The sequence below is a fragment of the Carlito syrichta genome, unplaced genomic scaffold, assembly GCF_000164805.1.
Source record: "Carlito syrichta isolate Samal-C Ts95f unplaced genomic scaffold, Tarsius_syrichta-2.0.1 Scaffold315639, whole genome shotgun sequence".
NCBI lineage: Eukaryota > Metazoa > Chordata > Mammalia > Primates > Tarsiidae > Carlito > Carlito syrichta.
Window position 1 is genome coordinate 387,372 of NW_007259735.1, and position 19,839 is coordinate 407,210.

Sequence of the window (19,839 nt, forward strand, 5' to 3'; positions counted from 1 at the left end):
CCCGAGGCAAGTGGATTGCCTGAGCCGGTGGGTTCAAGACCCACCTGGGATACTTGGCAAGACCTTGTCTCTACAATCAATCAAAAATTAGCCGGGTGTGGTAGCGCACACCTGTAGTTCTGGCTACTTGGAAGGCTGAGGCAGAAGGATCGCCGGAGCCCAGCAGGTTGAGGCTGCAGTGGCTTGAAGAGTGCCATTGCACTCCAATCTGGGCAACGGAGTGAGACTCTGACTCAACAAAAAAATCAGTTTGGAAATAAGAAGAATGTGAACTTAGGTGTGGCAAGATCCACAGCCTCTTTGGGTTCTATTTGTGTCCTAAAACTGGTGGAGAAACCTCAAAGGGTTTAGAAAGGAAGAAAGAGAGAGAGAAAGAGAGAAGGAGAAAGAAAGAAAGGAAAGAAAGAAAAAGTGGCAAGTTGACTTTTATGCAGAAATCCAAAAATTAATAATAACCAAAGTTTATTAAGCAATTACTGTGTGTGAGGCATCATTCTTTGAGCTTGCCATGTGTGCTGTCAGTCAGTGCCCCTGGAAGCTCTGATGGCTCCATTATCCCCATTTCTATGTGAGAAACAGGCACAGAGATGTTGGGTTACTTGAAACCACACAGCTAAAATTTAGCCCAAGATTGACTCTAGAGTTTAGGCTCTAGCTACTATGATGATGGAATTTAAAGTTCGGGATGAATTCAGTTGATATTTTCTCCTTTTGCTGAGTCTTCAACTAGTTCTGCCCCCTCTCACCCTTTTTTTTTTAAAGATTGTCACATTGTACTTGAAAAACACAAAATGAGTAAATCCCATGCCCCCCTCTTGTGATATAAAATTTGGGTGTTCATAGGTAATGTAGCATGTGTTTGGGAGAGAGAGAGTGTTGATATTAAGGATTTCTTTTCCTTTCAAGTTGCAATGCTGAGGCTTGAGCATCTTTTTTTTTTTTTTTTTTTTTGAGTTGGAGTCTCACTCTGTCACCTAGGCTGGAGTGCAGTGGCACGCTCATGGCCACCGCAGCCTCAACCTGCTGGGCTCAGGTGATCCTTCTACCTTCATCCTTCCAAGTAACTGGAACTACAGGCACGTGCCACTATGCCCGGCTAATTTTTTTTATTTATTGTAGAGACAAGGTCTTGCCAAGTTGCCCAGGCTGGTCTTGAACTCCTGGGCTCAGGCAATTCTCTCACCTCTGCCTCCCAAGGTGCTGGGATTTCAAGCTTGAGCCACCGTGCCCAGCCAGCTTGAACATCTTTATTTTTATTTTTTTGAGTTGTAGTCTCACTCGGTCGCTCAGGCTGTAGTGCAGTGGCACGCTCCTGGCCACTGCAGCATCAACCTGCTGGGCTCAGGCGATCCTTCCGCCTCAGCCTTCCAAGTAGCCTGAACTACAGGTGCGTGTTACCATGCCCAGCTAATTTTTTGATTTATTGTAGAGAAAAAGTCTCACCATGTTGTCTAGGCTGGTCTCGAACCCATGGGTTCAGGCAGTCCTCTTGCCTCGGCCTCCCAAAGTGAAGCTTGAACATCTTTAAAGATGAACCAGGCACTCTCAGCCCTCAGCCTCTAGTATCCACAGGGTCAGGGGTACTCTGAGGGATCTAGTACCCCATGACTTTAGTCAGAAGAATGCAGTGTCACAAGGTCAGAGGCAGGGGTAAGAGAAGCTTCAGGATGGGAAGGGAATTTGCCAGGAATCACCAGTGAGGGCCCAGCAGTAGCCTCTTTTATGCTAATAATTATTGTTTGTGGCAAGGGTATCTATCAGGCAGGGTCGGCTCCACTGTGAGATGCTGCTTTTGGCAGAGAAGTCAGTTTCAAAGCAAAGAGGAACAGAGAATTGAGAGGGGAACATTCGTGGGAACACTTGTAAGTTCATACAGAAGTTAATCACATTTCACAAAATCCTGGAAACCTGATCTTTGACTTGTCAATATCCCACATTAGTTATAATAGATTGCTGTTATTTGCAACAAGTTTGGCTAATTTCTCATTTGTTACAGTTTTGCCTATTAAATCTAAAAAGTGGGTTTTGTGAAAAATACTATAAACAAGTTGAAATTAAATTCAACTAATGGACACTTATCAGAATGGTTGTAGCAGATTGCCTGCTATTCTGATTTGTAACAGAATGGTACTCAGCAACAACTTAGAATTATTATTTCAGAAATCAGAATGGACAGACGTCAGTACCAAAGGTGACCATCTGACAGTGTGGGAGAGAGTGGCTCTTGCCCAGGACCTCTGCAAATGACAGTTCCCAGCTGTTGACTAGTATTCCAAAGTCACTGTGTCTCTTTCAGCTATCTGGAGAGCAGAGGCCTCTAATAACCAGCTTCAGCTTTTTCTTTTTTACAGCAGTGGGCTTGCTACTAAGTAGAAGAACAGAGGTCAAATCAACTTTTAGAAGTTTATTAAGTCCTTTGTAAAGAGACTTTAATATCTTTCCAAGAGAGGGTATAGACAACTTCCTTGTTGCATTTTAGTTTTCATGAAAAGAAAACCTTTATAAGATCCTTTTGAAACCATTTTATGATTGATTATTATAATGGTGGACCTAACTTTGAGTATATAACAGCAATTGAAAAACAGGTCGGGGGCACACTTCATCAATAAGGGTACCAGGTCTCCCACCAGGCGAAGTGGGAACCAAAGTCAGGCCCAAACTTTACCTGTACAATGACCATTTGTATACCTAATAGTACCCCACATCTTTAAAATACATAAAAATAAATCAAATTTTAAAAAAGAAAAACAGACAAGAAGACAAAATGGAAAACAGTGTCTGCCATGGAACGTCTGTTTTGTCTTTAGTTTCTCCACTTACTCACACCCGAGCTTGCTGAATCCGCCTCTGAAGTGCCTGAAATCTGTTCCCTTTCTGTGCGTTTCCACTGTTTCAGCCACATCCGTTGCCTATCCCTAGTTGGTTCCGCTTTCTGATCTGGTTTTCCTGCTGTCACTTTTCCTTCTAAACAGAGCTCTAATCTTGTCATTTCCTGTCTCCATTTTTTTCAAAACTCAGAACTGTCTGTAGAAGAGATTAAAGGAAGTGGCCATTCAGCCAAACTCTGCCCACAGTTCTGTTTTATTTAGCATATACAGTATTTTCTGTTTTGTTGCGCCAACATTTAAAAATCAAAAGATTTGGTGTGAAAATATGAATTTTGGTTTTTCTTTTCTTTTCGAGTTAGAGTCTCACTGTGTCACCCAGGCTACAGTGCAGTGGCACACTCAGGGTTACTGCAGCCTGGACCTGCTGGGTAGCTGGAGCTACAGGTGTTTGCCACCACACGTGGCTAATTTTTTAATTTACTGTAGAGACAAGGTCTCGTCAAGTTGCCCAGGCTGATCTGAAACCCCTGGGCTCAGGGAATCCTCTCCCCTCCACCTCCCAAAGTGCTGGGATTACAGACGTGAGCCACCACTCCTGGCTTTTTTTTGTGTGTGTGAGAAATGTTGGCTTTTCTTGAAAAAAAAAAGGGAAAATCTCACAGTCCTGGGCCCCAGACATCAACAGTCAGCTGGAGCTGAACAGCTGTTCCTTTTCAGCTGCGGCTGTACTCCACATAGCCCCACTCTTTACCTGGTACTGAGCCCCCGCTGCTCTGGATGGAGCCTCAGGCTAGCCTTGGCACAGCTTGACTCTTTGAAGGCACCTGCAGGGCGTTGGCCACCCTGGGCAGCTGGCTGCCTCATTTCCTGTCCTCCTGTCTCTTAAACAGTAATCTAGCCAGGGGTCTCTCTTGCCCTTCTTGAGTTGAAGCCCTGAGGACAATTGTAGACACTCCCTCACCTAATCCCTAGGAAGTGCTTCAGTGGCGTATCCCGCATACCAGACTCCTGGGCTTTTCGTGAAGCCCCTTGGTTTATTACACCTCTTTCCCCTTTGGGGAACTCTTCTCCCTGGAACACCTTCTTCCGTCATCCCACGAGCTCTTGTTCCTACCAGTCTCCCACTCAAACTCCTATGTATCCATCAAAGCCCATCTCAGATGTCACTACCTCTGTATGTCTTTTTCTAACTCATTCAGGCAGAATGAGTTCCACACTTCTGTGCTCTCTTAACACTTGGTATACATGCCTCTTGCCCTAGTGCTTACCATGTTATTATCGAGCAGCCGAGACATTTGAGGACAAGGACTGTTATGTCTTACCTTTACAGCCCATGCACCTAGCATATCAGGACACCCAAAAACGGTTTCTTGAGTGAGTTTGATAAAGTCAGACATATACATAGTAAACATGGGCTAACTTCTTAAAAGTCACATGTGTTTTCATTGCTCACAAGTTAAGGTTGTAGGGAAGATGCCAGTAAATAGGACAGTTGAGCACAATGGAAGAATTCACTACCTTAGAGGATCAGTTTCCGTTTTGATACATTCCGGTTTTATATGACTCATCAATTATTCTTTGTTGCTTATTTCCCGTCATTCTCAAAATCTCACATTTTTTTTCCTCCAAATTCAGATAGTTATGTAGTATTTCTTGTTTTCTTCACAGAGGACTGGTTTTTAAGTTTGGCCGCACCGAAGACTTGTGGCAGTGAAAATGTCTGATTTCCTGCAGCCTGGCAGCCCTGCATGGGTTGGTTGGTTTGTTTTTTACTGCTCACTCCCAGTCTTTTGTAATGCCATTTTCTAAATGTATTTCCAAGTGTCGTCTCAGCTTAAAGTTGTGTAATACTAAAATCATGAGAACTCTCTTTTTAAACAGCAACAACAAATCTGTTGTGGTATGTACTTGATTAACTTATAAAATGTTAAAGGAGACTATTTCACATGAATACTTTCTGTCAAGTTTTATCATGATATAATTTGTAAAAATAAAAAGAAATTACAGATTCATCCATGTAAGTATTTGTCATATCTGAAGTTAATGAAAGTGCTCTGAAGATTGAATGAATATACTTTAATTACAGTCTCTTCTGTGTCAAATGTTAAATGAAATGTAAACATTTTCTTTTTTAAAAACCTCAGTGAGCCTGGCTCGGTGGCTCAGCCTGTAATCCTGCGCCTTTGGGAGGCTGAGGTGAGTGGATTGCCTGAGCCTGCGGGTTCGAGACCCGCCTGGGCAGCGAGACCTCATCTCTACAATAAATCAAAAAATCGGCCGGGCGTGGTAGCGCATGCCTGTAATTCCGGCTACTTGGAAGGCTGAGGCGGAAGGATCGCCGGAGCCCAGCAGGTCGAGGCTGCGGTGGCCAGGAGCGGCCACTGCCCTGCAGTCTGGGCAACAGAGTGAGACTCCAACTCAAAAAAAAAAAAAAAAAAAGACCTCAGTGATCAGAATTCTTCCTCACTGTATTCAGCACTTGGTTTGACCAAGAATTCTATGAACTTTTAGCATAAGTAACTTTTGAGGGTTTCCCTGGGGGTGTGTGAACATGTTGGGAGAAGCCCCATGGTCCAGCCACCAGGATCTCTGGGTCCCTTCTGTGGGAATCTGCTGTGCCGTTGATCCTGGGACAGGACTGTGGGACTCCACCCTGACAGGCGGTTCTAGTGAAACACCAACAGTCACCCATGCCCACTGCTGAGGGAGAGAGGAAAAGGACAGGGACTTGACACTCTGGGCTCTTGCTCATGTAATGGTTCCTCTGTTGTTGTTTTGATAATAAACTGGTTTCTGTGTTTCATTTTATCTGTGTACTGAGCCACCAGCTCACAACTGGTGACAGGTCAGTTATCATTACAGAACATGAGCCCCTGGGGACTCTCACAGTTTGTTCCTCTTTGGAACTCTGTTACACTCCCCATGTTGGTAAGATGGGTTCATGCTTCAGAACTACAGCTGGAAACGACTTTCATAAACCATGCTACAATGAGCCCTTCATTAAACTTAAAAGATATCTTGGGTGCTTTAAATGTGTCGGCCATCATCATCTGCCAATCTATGGGTTGTAAATATTGCCTGGTAATCAAGACATGACTCAAAGAAATGACTGCCTGGGTGTAGTCTCAGCTACGGAGGAGGCTGAGGAGGGAGGATCTCTTGAGCCCAGAAGGTCGAGACCAGCAAGACCCTGTCTCAAAAAATAAATAATAATAATTAAAAAAGAAATGACTGTATTGCTGTCACCCCACAAGAAGTCACTTTTTTTTTTTTTACATAGATCCACAGAATGTGAAATTTTGAGAGAATTTTAGAGATTAAAGCCCACCCTTTCTTTTTACACATGAGGGAACACGGACCACAGAAACTTAAATGAGTTTCTCAAGGACAGAGAATTAGTTTTTGAATGCTGAGGCAGTGTATCCCCCATCTCACAAATGACCACAACCTCTTCCTCCACAGCTCTTTTCAGAATCTGCTCAGGGCATGCCAGCCTTCTTGTCAAACTGATGGAGTAAAGCATTCTATCTACAAGGACTAAACACAAGTGAGCGCTCTATCCCCATAGTTTGTGTGATGTGCTCTGCCGATGTAACTGGGGACACAAGGTCATTAAGCATGAAAAAGAATCTAAGAATTGTCAATCAACTTGATCCCAGACCTCACATGTCTATGACCAAGAAAATACTCATAGTGTCATCTTTAATACAGCCAAGCACACTTATTTATAACTACTGTTATCTCTTAATAATAGTTTGTGTCTTTTATTTTTAAATATCGAATCTGTCCCTGACCTTATTTCAACTGTACATGAGGAGGCTTTGCTGTAACGAGCATTTGTCACATACGAAGGTAGGTAACAGCGAGGGGAGGTCATCCTGTTTTCCACAGTCCTTGTTTTTCTTGGATGCTTTTGCTTAAAATCCAACAGCCAAGTGAGGAAACTGTAAAAGCAAAACAAACATTTTACTGCAGGTGAACCCTTTTGCTCTTTTTTTTTTTTTTTTGAGTTGGAGTCTCTCACACTGTTGCCTAGGCTAGAGTACAGTGGCACGCTCACAGCCACCACAGCCTCAACCTGCCGGGTTGAGGTGATCCTCCCACCTCAGCCTTCCAAGTAGCTGGAACTACAGGCACATGCCACCCTGTCCAGCTAATTTTTTGATTTACTGTAGAGATGAAGTCTCGCCAAGTTGCCCAGGCTGGTCTTGAACCCATGAGCTCAGGCAATCCTCTTACCTTGGCCTCCCAAAGTGCTGGGATTATAGGCATGAGCCACTGCATCTGGGGCCCTTTTGCTCTTAAAATGTGTATGCATACTGATTCTGGCTTGATCTGAAACTTACATTAACCTAAATGTCTCATCACAAGTCCTTGGCGTTTCTTTCATAAAATTTGAATTGGAATAGACCTTACATAGATAGGTTTTATTTCATTTAGTGTTTTACATCAATCATTGCTGGCTGGCCATCTGGCTTTTGTTTGAATGCCTCCAGTGACAGGGGACTCACTACTGCCATATGAAGCAGGTCATTCCATTTGGCAGACAGCTCAAATTGTTAGAAATTTACACTGCATCTCCCCTCAGCTTAATTAAATAGAAGAAAGTATTTTTCTTCTGCTACATGCCAGTCTTTCAAGTGTTGAAGCGAATTCTTAGGTCTCCTCTGTGTCTTCTCTGCAAACAGTACACCCTGGGTTCTCTGGTTGCACCACCGCCTGCCTTACATCACAGTGTGTTGAATAACCTTGGGCCACAAAGCTCTGGTACAGGAAATGAGGGTAGCTGACACTTGATGGTTTTTGCTAACATTTCACATACGTTATCTCCTTTAAACTCACAACCCAGGGACAGAGTTACTATTTTCTCCATTTCAGAGATGGGAAGACAGGGTGAGCCCAGCTCTGTGTGACTCTGTCTGACTCCAGAGCCCAAACTCTTGGAATGTGGGATTTGGTTTCATTTTATGCAGGAAGACGCTGAGCCCCAGAGAAGTCACGTGACCTGCCCCAGGGCAGCAGCGTGCTGGTAGTTGAGCTGGGACTAGAATTCACATCTCCCTCCTAGAACAGTGCTCTTTGCACTGGGCCTCCCTGAGCATGGAGGAGTCCATTGGCAAGCTTCTGGTCTGCTTTCCTACCTTATTGATTTCTTTTGAGTCAGGGTCTCTTTCTGTCACCCAGGCTGAAATGCAGTGGTACAATCACAGCTCACCACAACCTCGACCTCCTGGCCTCGGGCAATCCTTCTGCCTTAGCCTCCTGGGTAGCTGGGACTACGGATGTGCACCACCATGCCCGGCTCATATTTTTTATTTCTGTAGAGCCTGGGCTTTGCTATGTTGTCTAGGCTGGTCTCAAACTCCTGGCCTCAAGCAATCCTGCCACCTCGGCCTCCCAAAGTGTTGGAATTATAGACGTGAGCCAATGCGCCCGGCCCCTACTTTACTTTAAAAGCTAGCTCTCCTCTTGTTGGTTGAACAGGCATTTGTTGGACCCTTACTACACATCTAAACATTTATTTTAGATCAGAAGCCAGGGTGATACCAGTGTGACAAGGCTAGGTTTTTAAAACTCTGTCTGCATAAGACAGCACAAAGGCCGGGCTTGGTGGCTCAGCCTGTAATCCCGCGCCTTTGGGAGGCTGAGGTGAGTGGATTGCCTGAGCCCGCGGGTTCGAGACCCGCCTGGGGCAGCGAGACCTCATCTCTACAATAAATCAAAAAATTAGCCAGGTGTGGTAGCGCATGCCTGTAATTCCGGCTACTCGGAAGACTGAGGAGGAAGGATCGCCAGAGCCCAGCAGGTCGAGGCTGCGGGGGCCGGAAGCAGCCACTGCACTCCAGTCTGGGCGACAGAGTGAGACTCCATCTCAAAAAAAATAAAAATAAAAAAAATAAAACAGCACAAGGAACTCAACACATTTTGTTGTGTATTTGCACCAAAACAGTAGTGGGGTTTACATTTCTTGGCAATAAAATCATTTAAAAAATAAACCACAAATCCTCGTTCAGAAACCAATGGGGGATTTCAGCATATGGCAGTCACTCTAGAATCTATCCCACACTTAATCCTATCACTCCATTCATCTAAAGCTTCCTCTTTATGCCTCATCTCCCCACTCACACTTCTGGGAGCTTCCTGTGGTGGCAGGATGAAGTTCAAGGCTCCAGCTACCTTCCAACCTTTCCACACACTGCCGAGTCAAGGCTGCCCCATCTTTTTTTCATGCTCAGTCTCCACCTTGCCACTCCAGGTTCTGTCCTCCTGACCTCTCCAGCCTCATGATCCCTCCTTTCTCTAATTCTCCTAGCAGATCCTGCCAGGTAACAGTACTTATTTAGTCTTCTGTTGTTGTTGTTTGAGTCAGAGTCTTACTCTGTTGGAGTGCAGTGGCATGCTTACGGCCACCGCAGCCTCAACCTGCTGGGCTCAGACAATCCTTCTGCCTCAGCCTTCCAAGTAGCTGGAACTACAGGTGCAAGCTACCACACCTGGCTAATTTTTGATTTATTGTAGAGACAAGGTCTTGCCAAGTTGCCCTGGCTGGTCTTGAACCCGCGGGCTCAGGCAGTCCACTCGCCTCAGCCTCCCAAAGTGCTGGGATTACAGGCTGAGCCACTGAGCCCAGCCGGAATTAATTTTTTAAAGTGAATGTCAGTGAGTTCTCATGCTTTGCAAAGCATGAAATAAATCCACGACTTATTAGACTGAAATGGCGAAGGCACAAGACACATGACAAATGGTGCCATAAACTGAATTTTTGTAAGTCAGTATCTATATGAAGACCACTGTAAACCACAAGGAGACAGAAGGTGAATGAATCCGGGTCCTCGAGACCCAGAACTGTATTTCACATGGATTTGTCGCCCCAGCGCTACACACAACATCTGTCACAGGTTAGACAGCACAGGTAGGGGAATAAATGAGTGAATGAGCGCATTTTCATAAAGCATCCAAGGATGAGGCAGGTGCCCTTGGAGGATGCCTCATCCCAGTAAGTGCCAGCCACAGTCTGGGCAAACAGAGAAGGAAAGGCTGAGCTGGTTTTAATGTCCCTCTCAACGCTGGCAGTCGGTTCTGTGAAATGCAATGAGGGTATTCGGTAACGTTTAAAATGGTTTGTTGGATGGTTTACAAAAAAAAAGCAAACTTAGATTCATCAGCTTTGCAAGATTTCATTCTTGTCTCCTTAATGGATATTTGGCTTCCAAATACAAGCTGAGAGTGGTACACTGCTAAATAAATGGTTCTACCCGGCTTTGAGACGATAAGTCAGAAGATCACCAGGGGGAGGGGAGGGGAGGGGAGGGGCGAACTACTCTTCTCTAGCAACTGCTGTGGTAGCCACACACAACACAGGCATGTGTGGGCTGTCATTGGAGCCAGACCGACATCAGTTCCAATTTCCCCTGTGCTGTGTGTGAGTGCTGTCATTCAGGAAAGTTACTGCATCTCTGTAGGCCTGGATTTTTCATCTTGAAGACTGGGATCCTTACTCTCATGAAGGATTGTGCTGAAACGTACCTCACACAAGATTAGAAGCAGGAGGCCTGCAATACCAGGCTAGTATGCTTCACCATTGCTGCATGACTGGCTGAACAGCCATGGAATCAGATTGCATGTCCACGTTCAAAATGTTGTCATAGGCACTATTACCTCACCTGATCTTCCAAGTAACACAGTGAGGTGGAACAAAGGGGACTAATCTTTTTTCCCCCCTGAGTCGGAGTCTCACTCTGTTGCCCAGACTAGAGTGCAGTGGCATGCTCATGGCCACCGCAGCTTCGACCTGCTGGGCTCAGGTGATCTGCCTCCGCCTTCCAAGTAGCTGGAACTACAGGTGCATGCCACCTTGCCCAGTTACTTTTTGTGATTTATTGTAGAGATGAGGTTTCACCAAGTTGTCCTGGTTGGTCTCAAACCCCCGGGCTCAAGCAGTCCTCTCGCCTCGGCCTCCAAAATTGCTGGGATTATGGGCTGAGCCACCGTGCCCAGCCAAATGTGACTATTCTTATTTTACCAGTGAGAGGTCAAGGGACTTGCTTCCATGGTATGTGATGACTGAAATTCGGTTCTTGTTCTAGTTCACCTGATGCCACAGTGGCTGGAGTTAGGTGGGGCTCCTCCGAGCTCCTTTACTTATTCAGCAAATATTTTATTACAACTCAAATAGCTGAGCCAGATATTTGTCCTGTTTGCGGTATCCTTGGTTGATTATTTTTATTTATGTATTTATTTTTGAATTGATGTCGTCTCACTCTGTCGCCCAGGCTAGAGTGCAGTGGCACAATCATGGCTCATCGCGGCCTTGACCTCTTGGGCTCAGGTGATCATTTCACCTCAGCCTGCCAAATAGCTGGGACTACAGGCACGCTACCACACCTGGCTAATTTATTTTATTTTTCTCTTTTAGATTTTATTTTTGGAAGAGATGGGGTCTCGCTATGTTGCTGTGACTAGTCTTGAACACCTGGGCTCAAGAAGTCCTCGTGCCTTGGCCTCCTAAAGTGCTAGGATTATAGGTGTGACCCACCACCCCTGACCCCTTAGTTGATTAGCACCGTACTTGGTATAAAGCAGTTGCTCAGTAATGAATGAATGGATCAAATCAGTTTCTGAATCCTTTCAATAGAGTCCCCTGATTGTGCTGGAGGGGCAAGAACACCTGCAGGGTACTGGGAGAGGCTGGCGGTTGGATGGGACCGAGATCTGTGGCTGTAGAGAGAAGCTGGTACAGGATGAGGCAAGTTACACGTAGCAGCACGATGACTGTCAGGATAATCGCGCTGAGTAAAGGAAGGCAGACAAGAGAGTGTGCTGCACGATTCCATTAGATACAACTACAGGAACCGCAAGTTCATCTATGGTGACAGCAAGTCAGTCATTCAGCATTGCCTGGGGATCTGCTGGGCAGGGTAGGGAGGGAGCACTGTCAAAGGGACAGGAAGTGTGTGGGAGTGACAGATATGTTCCTTGTCTGATTGTGGTCATGGTCTCATGGGTGCATAAGTATGTTAAAATGTACCCGACTGTGTACTCGATATATGTGCAATTCATTGTACGCCCATTACCCCTCAACAAAGCCCTTGGAAGAAGAAGAGGAAGACAAAGAAGAGGAAGGCAAGAAGGACAAAAAGGAGAGGAAAGGGAGAAGGGGCAGGTTCTCTCCCAGGTCCTCTCTGCTCTGCCCCTGCAGGCACATGTGCCAAGGCCCACAGGCAGGTTCTTTTCCCTTCAGCGATCAATATCTTGGATGCTGGCTGGGGCAAGGATTGGCCCGGGACTCAGAAGGCCTTGTTCCTGGGCTTGTCTCCGCCACTCACAAGGGTATCACACTGGACATTAGCCTGACCTCTGCCAACCCCAGCCTCCCTTGGCAACGTTGACCCCTGCTGGCCTGGCCAACCCACAGCATTGACTGGAGGACCTCCCGAGGGGACACACATCAGAGTGCTTTGGGAACTACAAGTGTGAGTCAGAGGGAGGAGGACAGTGGGGTGTCAGGGAATGAGCCCTGCTCGTACCCAGTCATGATACCAAATACTACAATATGACACCAGAGACCCTTGGCAGCAGCTGAGTTGTCTATGTCCTTTTGCTAGGGGGCCCCAGACCCCTATACCACAAGCTTTCTTGTGTCCACCAGCTCTACCTGATCAAGAGCTGTGTTCTAGACTCATCATGGCCACTATGCACTGTGAGATCTTGGGCGAGCCATGTGCCACTCTTAGCATCTGTCAAATAAGGGGTTGGACCCAAAGACCTGAGGTTTCTTCTGGCTCTTGTACTATGGGGTTCTGTTACCTTTGTGTCCAACTATCTGCCCACTTTGAAGACTCCAGATGAGAAGGGAAGGTATGACTAGTGGCAACTCTCTCCTCCTGGCCCTCAATGACTTTGAGGCATCAGGGAAATGGTAACCTTACCACCTCCCTGCTCCCTACAACATACTTGCACACATGCACACACGTGCAGATCGTGGATTGTTCCTCCACTGATGCTCCTTACTTCATTTTTGTTTGTTTTTGTTTTACTCTCATAAACACCAAGTTAACATATATACCCAGATACCTTTATAGTTCATGCACTTAAAATCTACCATGTTAACAGTTTAAAAATCTTACCTCCCAGAAAGCTTGATCATCAAAATATTTAGCCACATGGGGTGCTTTCCATATTTTGAGATTTAGAAGCAAACCTGTTTAAATTCATAATTAAATGTTAAAATATTTGGATCACAGCATTTGTTATCTCAAGACTAATAGAAATATTATATATCAAAACTATGATATCTCAACAGAAATCCTTTTTCTTCCACAATCGGAAGACAGACAACTGAAGTCCTGTTCTTCTTGGACCTGCTTAATTAATCCTACAGACATTTGCTAAAAGGAACTGTAAGAACAGAGATCTCTGAAAGACGGAGGGGACACTGAGCAGTATATGATAGTCATGGATCTGACGCCCTTCCCAAGACGGAATAGAAGGGCCCAGCCAGCCCCACTAAAAAGCTGCTCCCCTCAAAACCCAAGACCACCATGGAGAGTGGCTTCAATTAGGTCCTCCTAAGGGTCTGTCTTCTCTGGCTCCAGTGGACTTACCCCAACTCAAGATTCCTCTTGTGTAGTTAGGAAAGTCACTTGTAACAATTTGCTTTTGTGTCTTTTCTTCTTTCTTCCCATCTCGCCTCTGCCCAGGTCACTGGACCCTAACGCATTTCCTCAGTTTTGCAAAGCTGGCTGAATTTCCCAGGATACATTAAATGAGTGCTTACCTTTCCAATGAAGCAGGGAAATGCTCCCCATCTGTGTATTTTTAAGGATGATCAGTTCCAGTATGATTAACAAGAGTGGGCGTGTGCTTACCGAAATTCACATTTTCCTTTGGTAGCGCATGCCTTTAATTTATATTGGCATGCAGGCTGCAATCAGCACACCTCATTTAGTTAGAAATACTCAGAAATGATCTCTGAGCCGGGCTCGGTGGCTCAGCCTGTAATCCCGTGCCTTTGGGAGGCTGAGGTGAGTGGATTGCCTGAGCCCGCGGGTTCGAGACCCGCCTGGGCAGCCAGACCTCATCTCTACAATAAATCAAAAAATCAGCCGGGCGTGATAGTGCATGCTACTCGGAAGGCTGAGGCAGAAGGATCACCGGAGCCCAGCAGGTCGAGGCTGCGGTGGCCAGGAGCGGCCACTGCACTCCAGTCTAGGCGACAGAGTGAGACTCCAACTCAAAAAAAAAAAAAAAAAAGATCTCTGTCGCCTACATGAATTTTCCAGATAGCTGAGACTTACTCATCACTGCTGAAAAACCATCTAAAATATATTTTCTTGTCTTATGAGACAATGCTGAACATATTTAGACTTTTTTTTTTTTAATCAGAACCATTGCTAGGAACATTCACATACGAAACGTACCCTAGAACGTGGAGAAGGTGCATCTGTTGAAGTTTACTGGCCCATTCTCCCTGCAGCCCAAGCTGTCTGGGTTCTTGTGTCCAGTGTGAAGAATTTCTTTTCCTCTGTGTGGCTCTCTGTTTTCACTTCAACCCATGTGCTTGACCTCTAAAACCTGTCCCATCTCTCATCAGGTATTTCGAATCTACCTGACCTGGGAGACCCAATATCTATGTTTGATGAGGCTGTTTCTCCTTTTTTGAGTCAGAGTCTCACTCTGTTGCCCAGGCTGGAGTGCAATGGCATGCTCACAGCCACTGCAACCTTGACCTGCTAGGCTCAGGCAATTCTTCCACCTCAGTCTTTCAAGTAGCACACTACCATGCCCAGCTAATTTTTTTTTTTTTTGAGTTGGAGTCTCACTTCGTCGCCCAGGCTGGAGTGTGGTGGCATGCTCACGGCCACCCCAGCCTCGACCTGCTGGGCTCTGGCGATCCTTCCACCTCAGCCTTCCAAGTACCTGGAACTACAGGTGCGCGCTACCACGCCCGGCTAATTTTTGATTTATTGTAGAGATGAAGTCTTGCCAAGGTGCCCGGGCGGGTCTTGAACCTTCGGGCTCAGGCAATCCACTCACCTCGGCCTCCCAAAGTGCAGGATTACAGGCTGAGCCACTGAGCCCGGCCTTTTTCATTTATTGTAGAGACGAGGTCTCGCCAATTTGCCCAGGCTGGTCTCCAAACCCTGGACTCGAGCAATCCTCTCGCCTCCACCTCCCAAAGTGCTGGGATTACAGGTGTGAGCCACTGCGCCCGGCAAATACACATTTTTTATAAATAAATTCCAGGTTTCTTTCGGTCCTCCTCATAAAAAGTAAGCTTTAGGGTGTAGGATCTCCCAGCCTTCTGCACAAAATGGACTACAGTCACTGTTCTGGGCTCAAGAGCCTACAATGCTGCCACTCACCCTACTTATAACCCGAGGGAAGTCCCCTCCCTTCCCTGGCCTTGGGGTCCACATCAGCAGCAGGTGACCTCTAAGGGTCTTTCCAGTTCTGAAATTACGAGTCTGTGATTTTTTTTTTTAAATCAAGGTTTGAGCCCTTTGGTTCATGGGGCTGGAGCTGAGGGCATCATTTTGCTGGGAAGAGGATGGGCACCTGCACATCCAGCCATGGGACAGGATCACACTGGACCTGAGGGCTGTGTCCCAGGCACTGGTGGAGGAAGGGTGGCCCCACACTGACCTGTCAGGAGACCGGATACCAGACCCATCGCCATAGCCAAGCTGAGTGCCCCGGTGTCAATCAGCACCCGGTAGCCAATCCTAGAAATGACAAAGAGAGGAGGTCACATGGGTGTCTGGATGCAGAGGTCACTAGGGACAATTCTCCCCAGCTGGTACATTCCCCTGTCATTTTCCCGAAAAGCAATGCAGACACATGGCAGGCGGGTAGAAAAAGGGTATTCCAAGATCCTCTTTGGCTTATTTTAATTCTCAGGTCCCCATGGATAATGAACCAGACCAGGAGTCAGAAAGCCCATGTTCAAGTCTCAGCTCTGTTGCTCACCAGCTGTGTGACCCTGGGCAAGTTCCTTAGCCCCTCCGAGCTCCCCATTTTCTCGTTAGGCAATTCAAGAAGAAGACTTAACTTCTCTCAGGGACAGGTGAGTTACAACTTTGCTCTCAGAAACTTCTACCCTGCCACTACTTCCCTTGAAAGTACTTCCTGGCTTTTTCAGCTTCAAGGTAAGCCCAGGGCTTCCGTTTAAAGATTAAACTATGAATGGGGCCCTGGAATGCTGTATGTGACTGTCTCTGGGTTCAGTCTGCACCTGGGCACTGCCAGGGGCTTCATCACAGTCCCACGGACAGGCGCAACAAGCCAGGTTTTAAGCTTTTCCTTGTCTCAACAGGTGGGCAGCTGATGTCCTCATTCTGAAGACAAAGCCAAGCTCAGAGCCTGTAGTCTCATGAGGTGCCCTCCCCACCCAACCCCTGTGTGATTTGGCCAAGTGATTTCCTTTCTCTTTACTAATTCCTCATTATAAAGTAGGGAAATGGACTAGGTGTGGTGGCTTATGCCTCTAATCTCAGCACTTTGGGAGGCAAAAGTAGGAGGATTACTTGAGCCCAGGAGTTTGAGACCAATTTAGGCAACATAGCAAGACCTCATCTTTAAAAAAAAAAAAATTAAAATTAGCTGGGTGAGGTGATATGCACCTGTAGTCCCAGTTACTTGGGAGGCTGAGTCAGAAGGATCACTGGAGCCCAGGAGGTCGAGGCTACAGTGGACTATGATCAGGCCATTGGTGGTAGAGCCAGGATGGTAGAGTGAGAATCCAAAACAAAAAAAAAAAGTAAAAGTGAAAGGTAATCCACAAAGTAGAAAAAATATTTATAATACATATATCTGACTAAAGATTCATATCCAGAATATGTAGAGTTCATACAAATCAACAAGAAAAAGAACTTGAATAAGCATTTCACAAGAGAATATATTCAAATGTCCAAAAAGTGTATGAAAAGTGCTCTAGGCTGGGCTCGGTGACTCAAACTGTAATCCCAGCACTTTAGGAGGCTGAGGCAAGTGGATTGCCTGAGTCTGTGGGTTCAAGACCAGCCCGGGCAACTTGGTGAGACCTCGTCTCTACAATAAAATTAAAAATAGCTGGGAGTGGTAGTGTGTGTCTGTAGTTCTGGCTACTCAGAAGACTGAGGCGGAAAGATCGCTGGAACCCAGAAGGTCAACGCTGGGGTGCCCGTGAGTGTGTGCTACTGCACTCCAGCCTGGGCGAAGGAGTGAGATTCCAACTCAAAAAAAGAAAAAGAAAAAGAAAGAAAAGTGCTCTATGTAGTCAGTCACTGGAGAAATCAAAATTAAGACAAGTTTGATGACTAATTAAAAAGAAGGAAAACACTGAGTGTTGGAGAATATATGGGGTAAGGAGAGCTCTAATGCACTACTGGTGATTGGGTTAGCACAAATTACTGTGGAAAGCTGTTCAGCAGTATCCACCAAAGCTGATCATATGAATACTCTATGATACAACACCTTCACTCCTAGGCATACAATCAGCAGAAGTGCATTCATTTGTCCCAAAGAATAAGTGCTAGAATGCTCACAAGAGCAATACTAGAATATTCTTAATAGCTTCATACTAGAAACTACCCAAATACCCCTCAATAATGGCTAAATTGTGCAGTGTCCACACAATGACACACTTGTTTGAACTCTCTTTCCTTAGATTCTGTACTTGTCTATCTGACGTTCATTTATCACAGGGCCAAACCGATGGCCAACGTTGTTTATCTCATTCTCCGGCAAGTCAGCTTTCTTGGGCCTGGGAGCTCAAATCACAACCCCATCAGCCACAAACTCTGTGTGCTTTCACTTCCTGCCCAATAAGGGACTGGGTGGTTCCTCACCCAGTTACTCCCCTGACACTGTTGTCTCAAGGCACAATCCCAGATAGTCGCCCTCCCTGCTGCCTGGTCCCTGTGATATTTACAATACATAAATTAAATACTTAAATTAAGGCAAGCACAGTAGAACTCGATACTCCAATGAAAATGAACACTCTACAGCAATAGTTAATATGGATGAATCTCACAACTACAATGTTGAGTAAAAGAAGCCAAGCACAGACAAGCACAGACTTACTGTATATTGTCTTGGTCTGTTTTCTGTTGCTATAACAGAATACCATCGACTGGATAATTTATAAAGAGAAGTAGTTTATCTTTCGCACGGTTCTGAAGGTTAAGAAGTCCAAGGAATGCTGGCATCTGGTGATGGCCTTCTTGCATCACAACAAGGCAGAGGGCATCACGTGGCAAGAGGGCAACATGGTGCCAGCGCAGGTCTCTCTTCCTCTTGTTATAAAGTCACCAGTCCCATCATGGGGCCCCACCTTGATGATCTCATCTAATCCTATTTACCTCTCAAAGACCTCACGTCCAAATGCCATCAACATATGAATTTGGGGATTAAATTTCCAACATGTGACATTTGGGGAACACATTCAAAGCATAGCATTCCACTCCTGGCCCCCCAGATTCATGTCCTTCTCACATGCAAAATTCATCCCAATAGCCCCAAAGTCTAACTTGTTCCAACATCAACTCAAAAGTCCAAAGTCCAGAGTCCCCTATAAATCAGTTATTGGTGAGACTCAAGACATGATTCATTCTATAGCAAATTTCTTCCAGCTGTGAGCCTGTAAAATCGAAACAAGTTATCTACATCCAAAATACAAAGTTGGGACAGAACTACCATAGACATTTCCTTTGTAAAAGGGGGAAAGAGACAGCAAAAAAGGGGTAACTGGTCCCAAGCAAGTCCAAAACCCAATGGGGAAAACAGCATTACAACTTAAAGCTTTGGAATGATCTTTTACTCCATGTGCCCCAACCTGGACACACTGGGGGAGCTTGAGCCTTTCAAGCCCTGGCAGCCCCGCCCCTTTGGCTTTGTTGGGAATCAGCCCAGGCAGCAGTTCTCAAGGTTGTAGTTGCATGTCTCCCAGGCTGGTGTGGCACGGTGGCAGCTCTGGGGTTTTGGGGGAGGCCCTGCTTTTGGGGCTCCACTGGGCACTGCCCCACAGGAGGGGGCTCTGTGATGGCTGTGATCCTTTGAAATCTAGTAGAAGAGCCATGCCCCCACCATCCTTACATCCTGCATGCCTGCAGGATTAGCACTGTGTGGACACTGCCAGAACTTACAACTTGTACCTTTCAGAAGGGTGAGTCAAGCCACATCTGGGGCAGCTGAAGAGCACTGGGTTGGAATGCAGTGAGCAGAGACTGGAGGCAGCCCTGGGCAGCAGCTGGTCACCCCAAACCATTCTGCCCTCCTAGACCCTGGGGCCTGGGAAGAGATGGGCAGCCTTGAAAATTTCCAGGGTGCCTTTGGGGTTTTTCTCTGGTTGCCCTGATAAACAGCCTTGGACTTCGTTCTATCCATAATCATTTCCTTATCAACTGGTAGCTTGGTCACACCTCAGTTTCCTCTGCTGAAAATGTTCTTTCATTCTCTACCACATGGCCTGCCTGTTAATGTTCCTAATCTTGTTGCTTAGCTTCTCTTTTAGCTATACATTCTGTCTTTAAATAATCTATTTCCACTCTTATTTTACTACAAGAAGTTAAAAGTAGCCATTTAGCAGTCTGAATGCTTTGCAACTTAGATTTTTTTTTTGCCAGATGTCCTAGTTTATTATCCTTAAATTCCACCTTCCATAAAGCCATGGGGCACAGACACAGTCCAACCAAGCTCTTCGCTACTTTATAACAACAATAGCCTTTGTTCTGGTTTCTTTTTTTTTTTGAGTTGGTGTCTCACTCTGTCGCCCAGACTGGAGTGCAGTGGCCACTCCCGGCCACCGCAGCCTTGACCTGCTGGGCTCCGGCGATCCTTCCGCCTCAGCCTTCCGAGTAGCTGGAACTACAGGTGCACGCTACCACACCCGGCTCTTTTTTTTTTTTTTATTGTAGAGATGAGGTCTCGCCAAGTTGCCCAGGTGGGTCTCGATGTTCTGGTTTCAATACCCCATCTTCAGCTCCATCTGAGATTGCATCAGAATGGCCCTTACCATCCGTATTTCTATCAC

At 46.0% G+C, this 19,839-nt stretch overlaps 2 protein-coding genes across 8 annotated transcripts in view; one reads left to right on the forward strand and one right to left on the reverse strand.

The window, feature by feature from the left end:
• TMEM50A (transmembrane protein 50A) overlaps positions 1-4,849 on the forward strand; it is a 40,320-nt gene extending 35,471 nt beyond the window's left edge. For 5 of the 6 annotated variants that reach the window (XM_021706476.1, XM_021706477.1, XM_008073067.1 and 2 more), the window contains one exon: positions 4,497-4,849. In XM_021706476.1, coding sequence (XP_021562151.1) covers positions 4,497-4,542 — 46 coding nt within the window. In that variant the 3' untranslated portion in view covers positions 4,543-4,849. Of the gene's footprint in view, positions 1-587; positions 595-4,496 lie in introns of all 6 variants that reach the window. The other variant, XM_021706478.1, reaches the window with a different exon arrangement.
• A 1,731-nt stretch (positions 4,850-6,580) lies between these two features.
• RHCE (Rh blood group CcEe antigens) overlaps positions 6,581-19,839 on the reverse strand; it is a 44,514-nt gene continuing 31,255 nt past the window's right edge. For both annotated transcript variants that reach the window (XM_008073070.1, XM_008073068.1), the window contains 3 exons: positions 15,474-15,553; positions 12,956-13,029; positions 6,581-6,772 (listed from right to left, as the gene is read on the reverse strand). In XM_008073070.1, the coding sequence (XP_008071261.1) occupies positions 6,746-6,772; positions 12,956-13,029; positions 15,474-15,553 (181 nt within the window). In that variant the 3' untranslated portion in view covers positions 6,581-6,745. The remainder of the gene's footprint in view (positions 6,773-12,955; positions 13,030-15,473; positions 15,554-19,839) is intronic.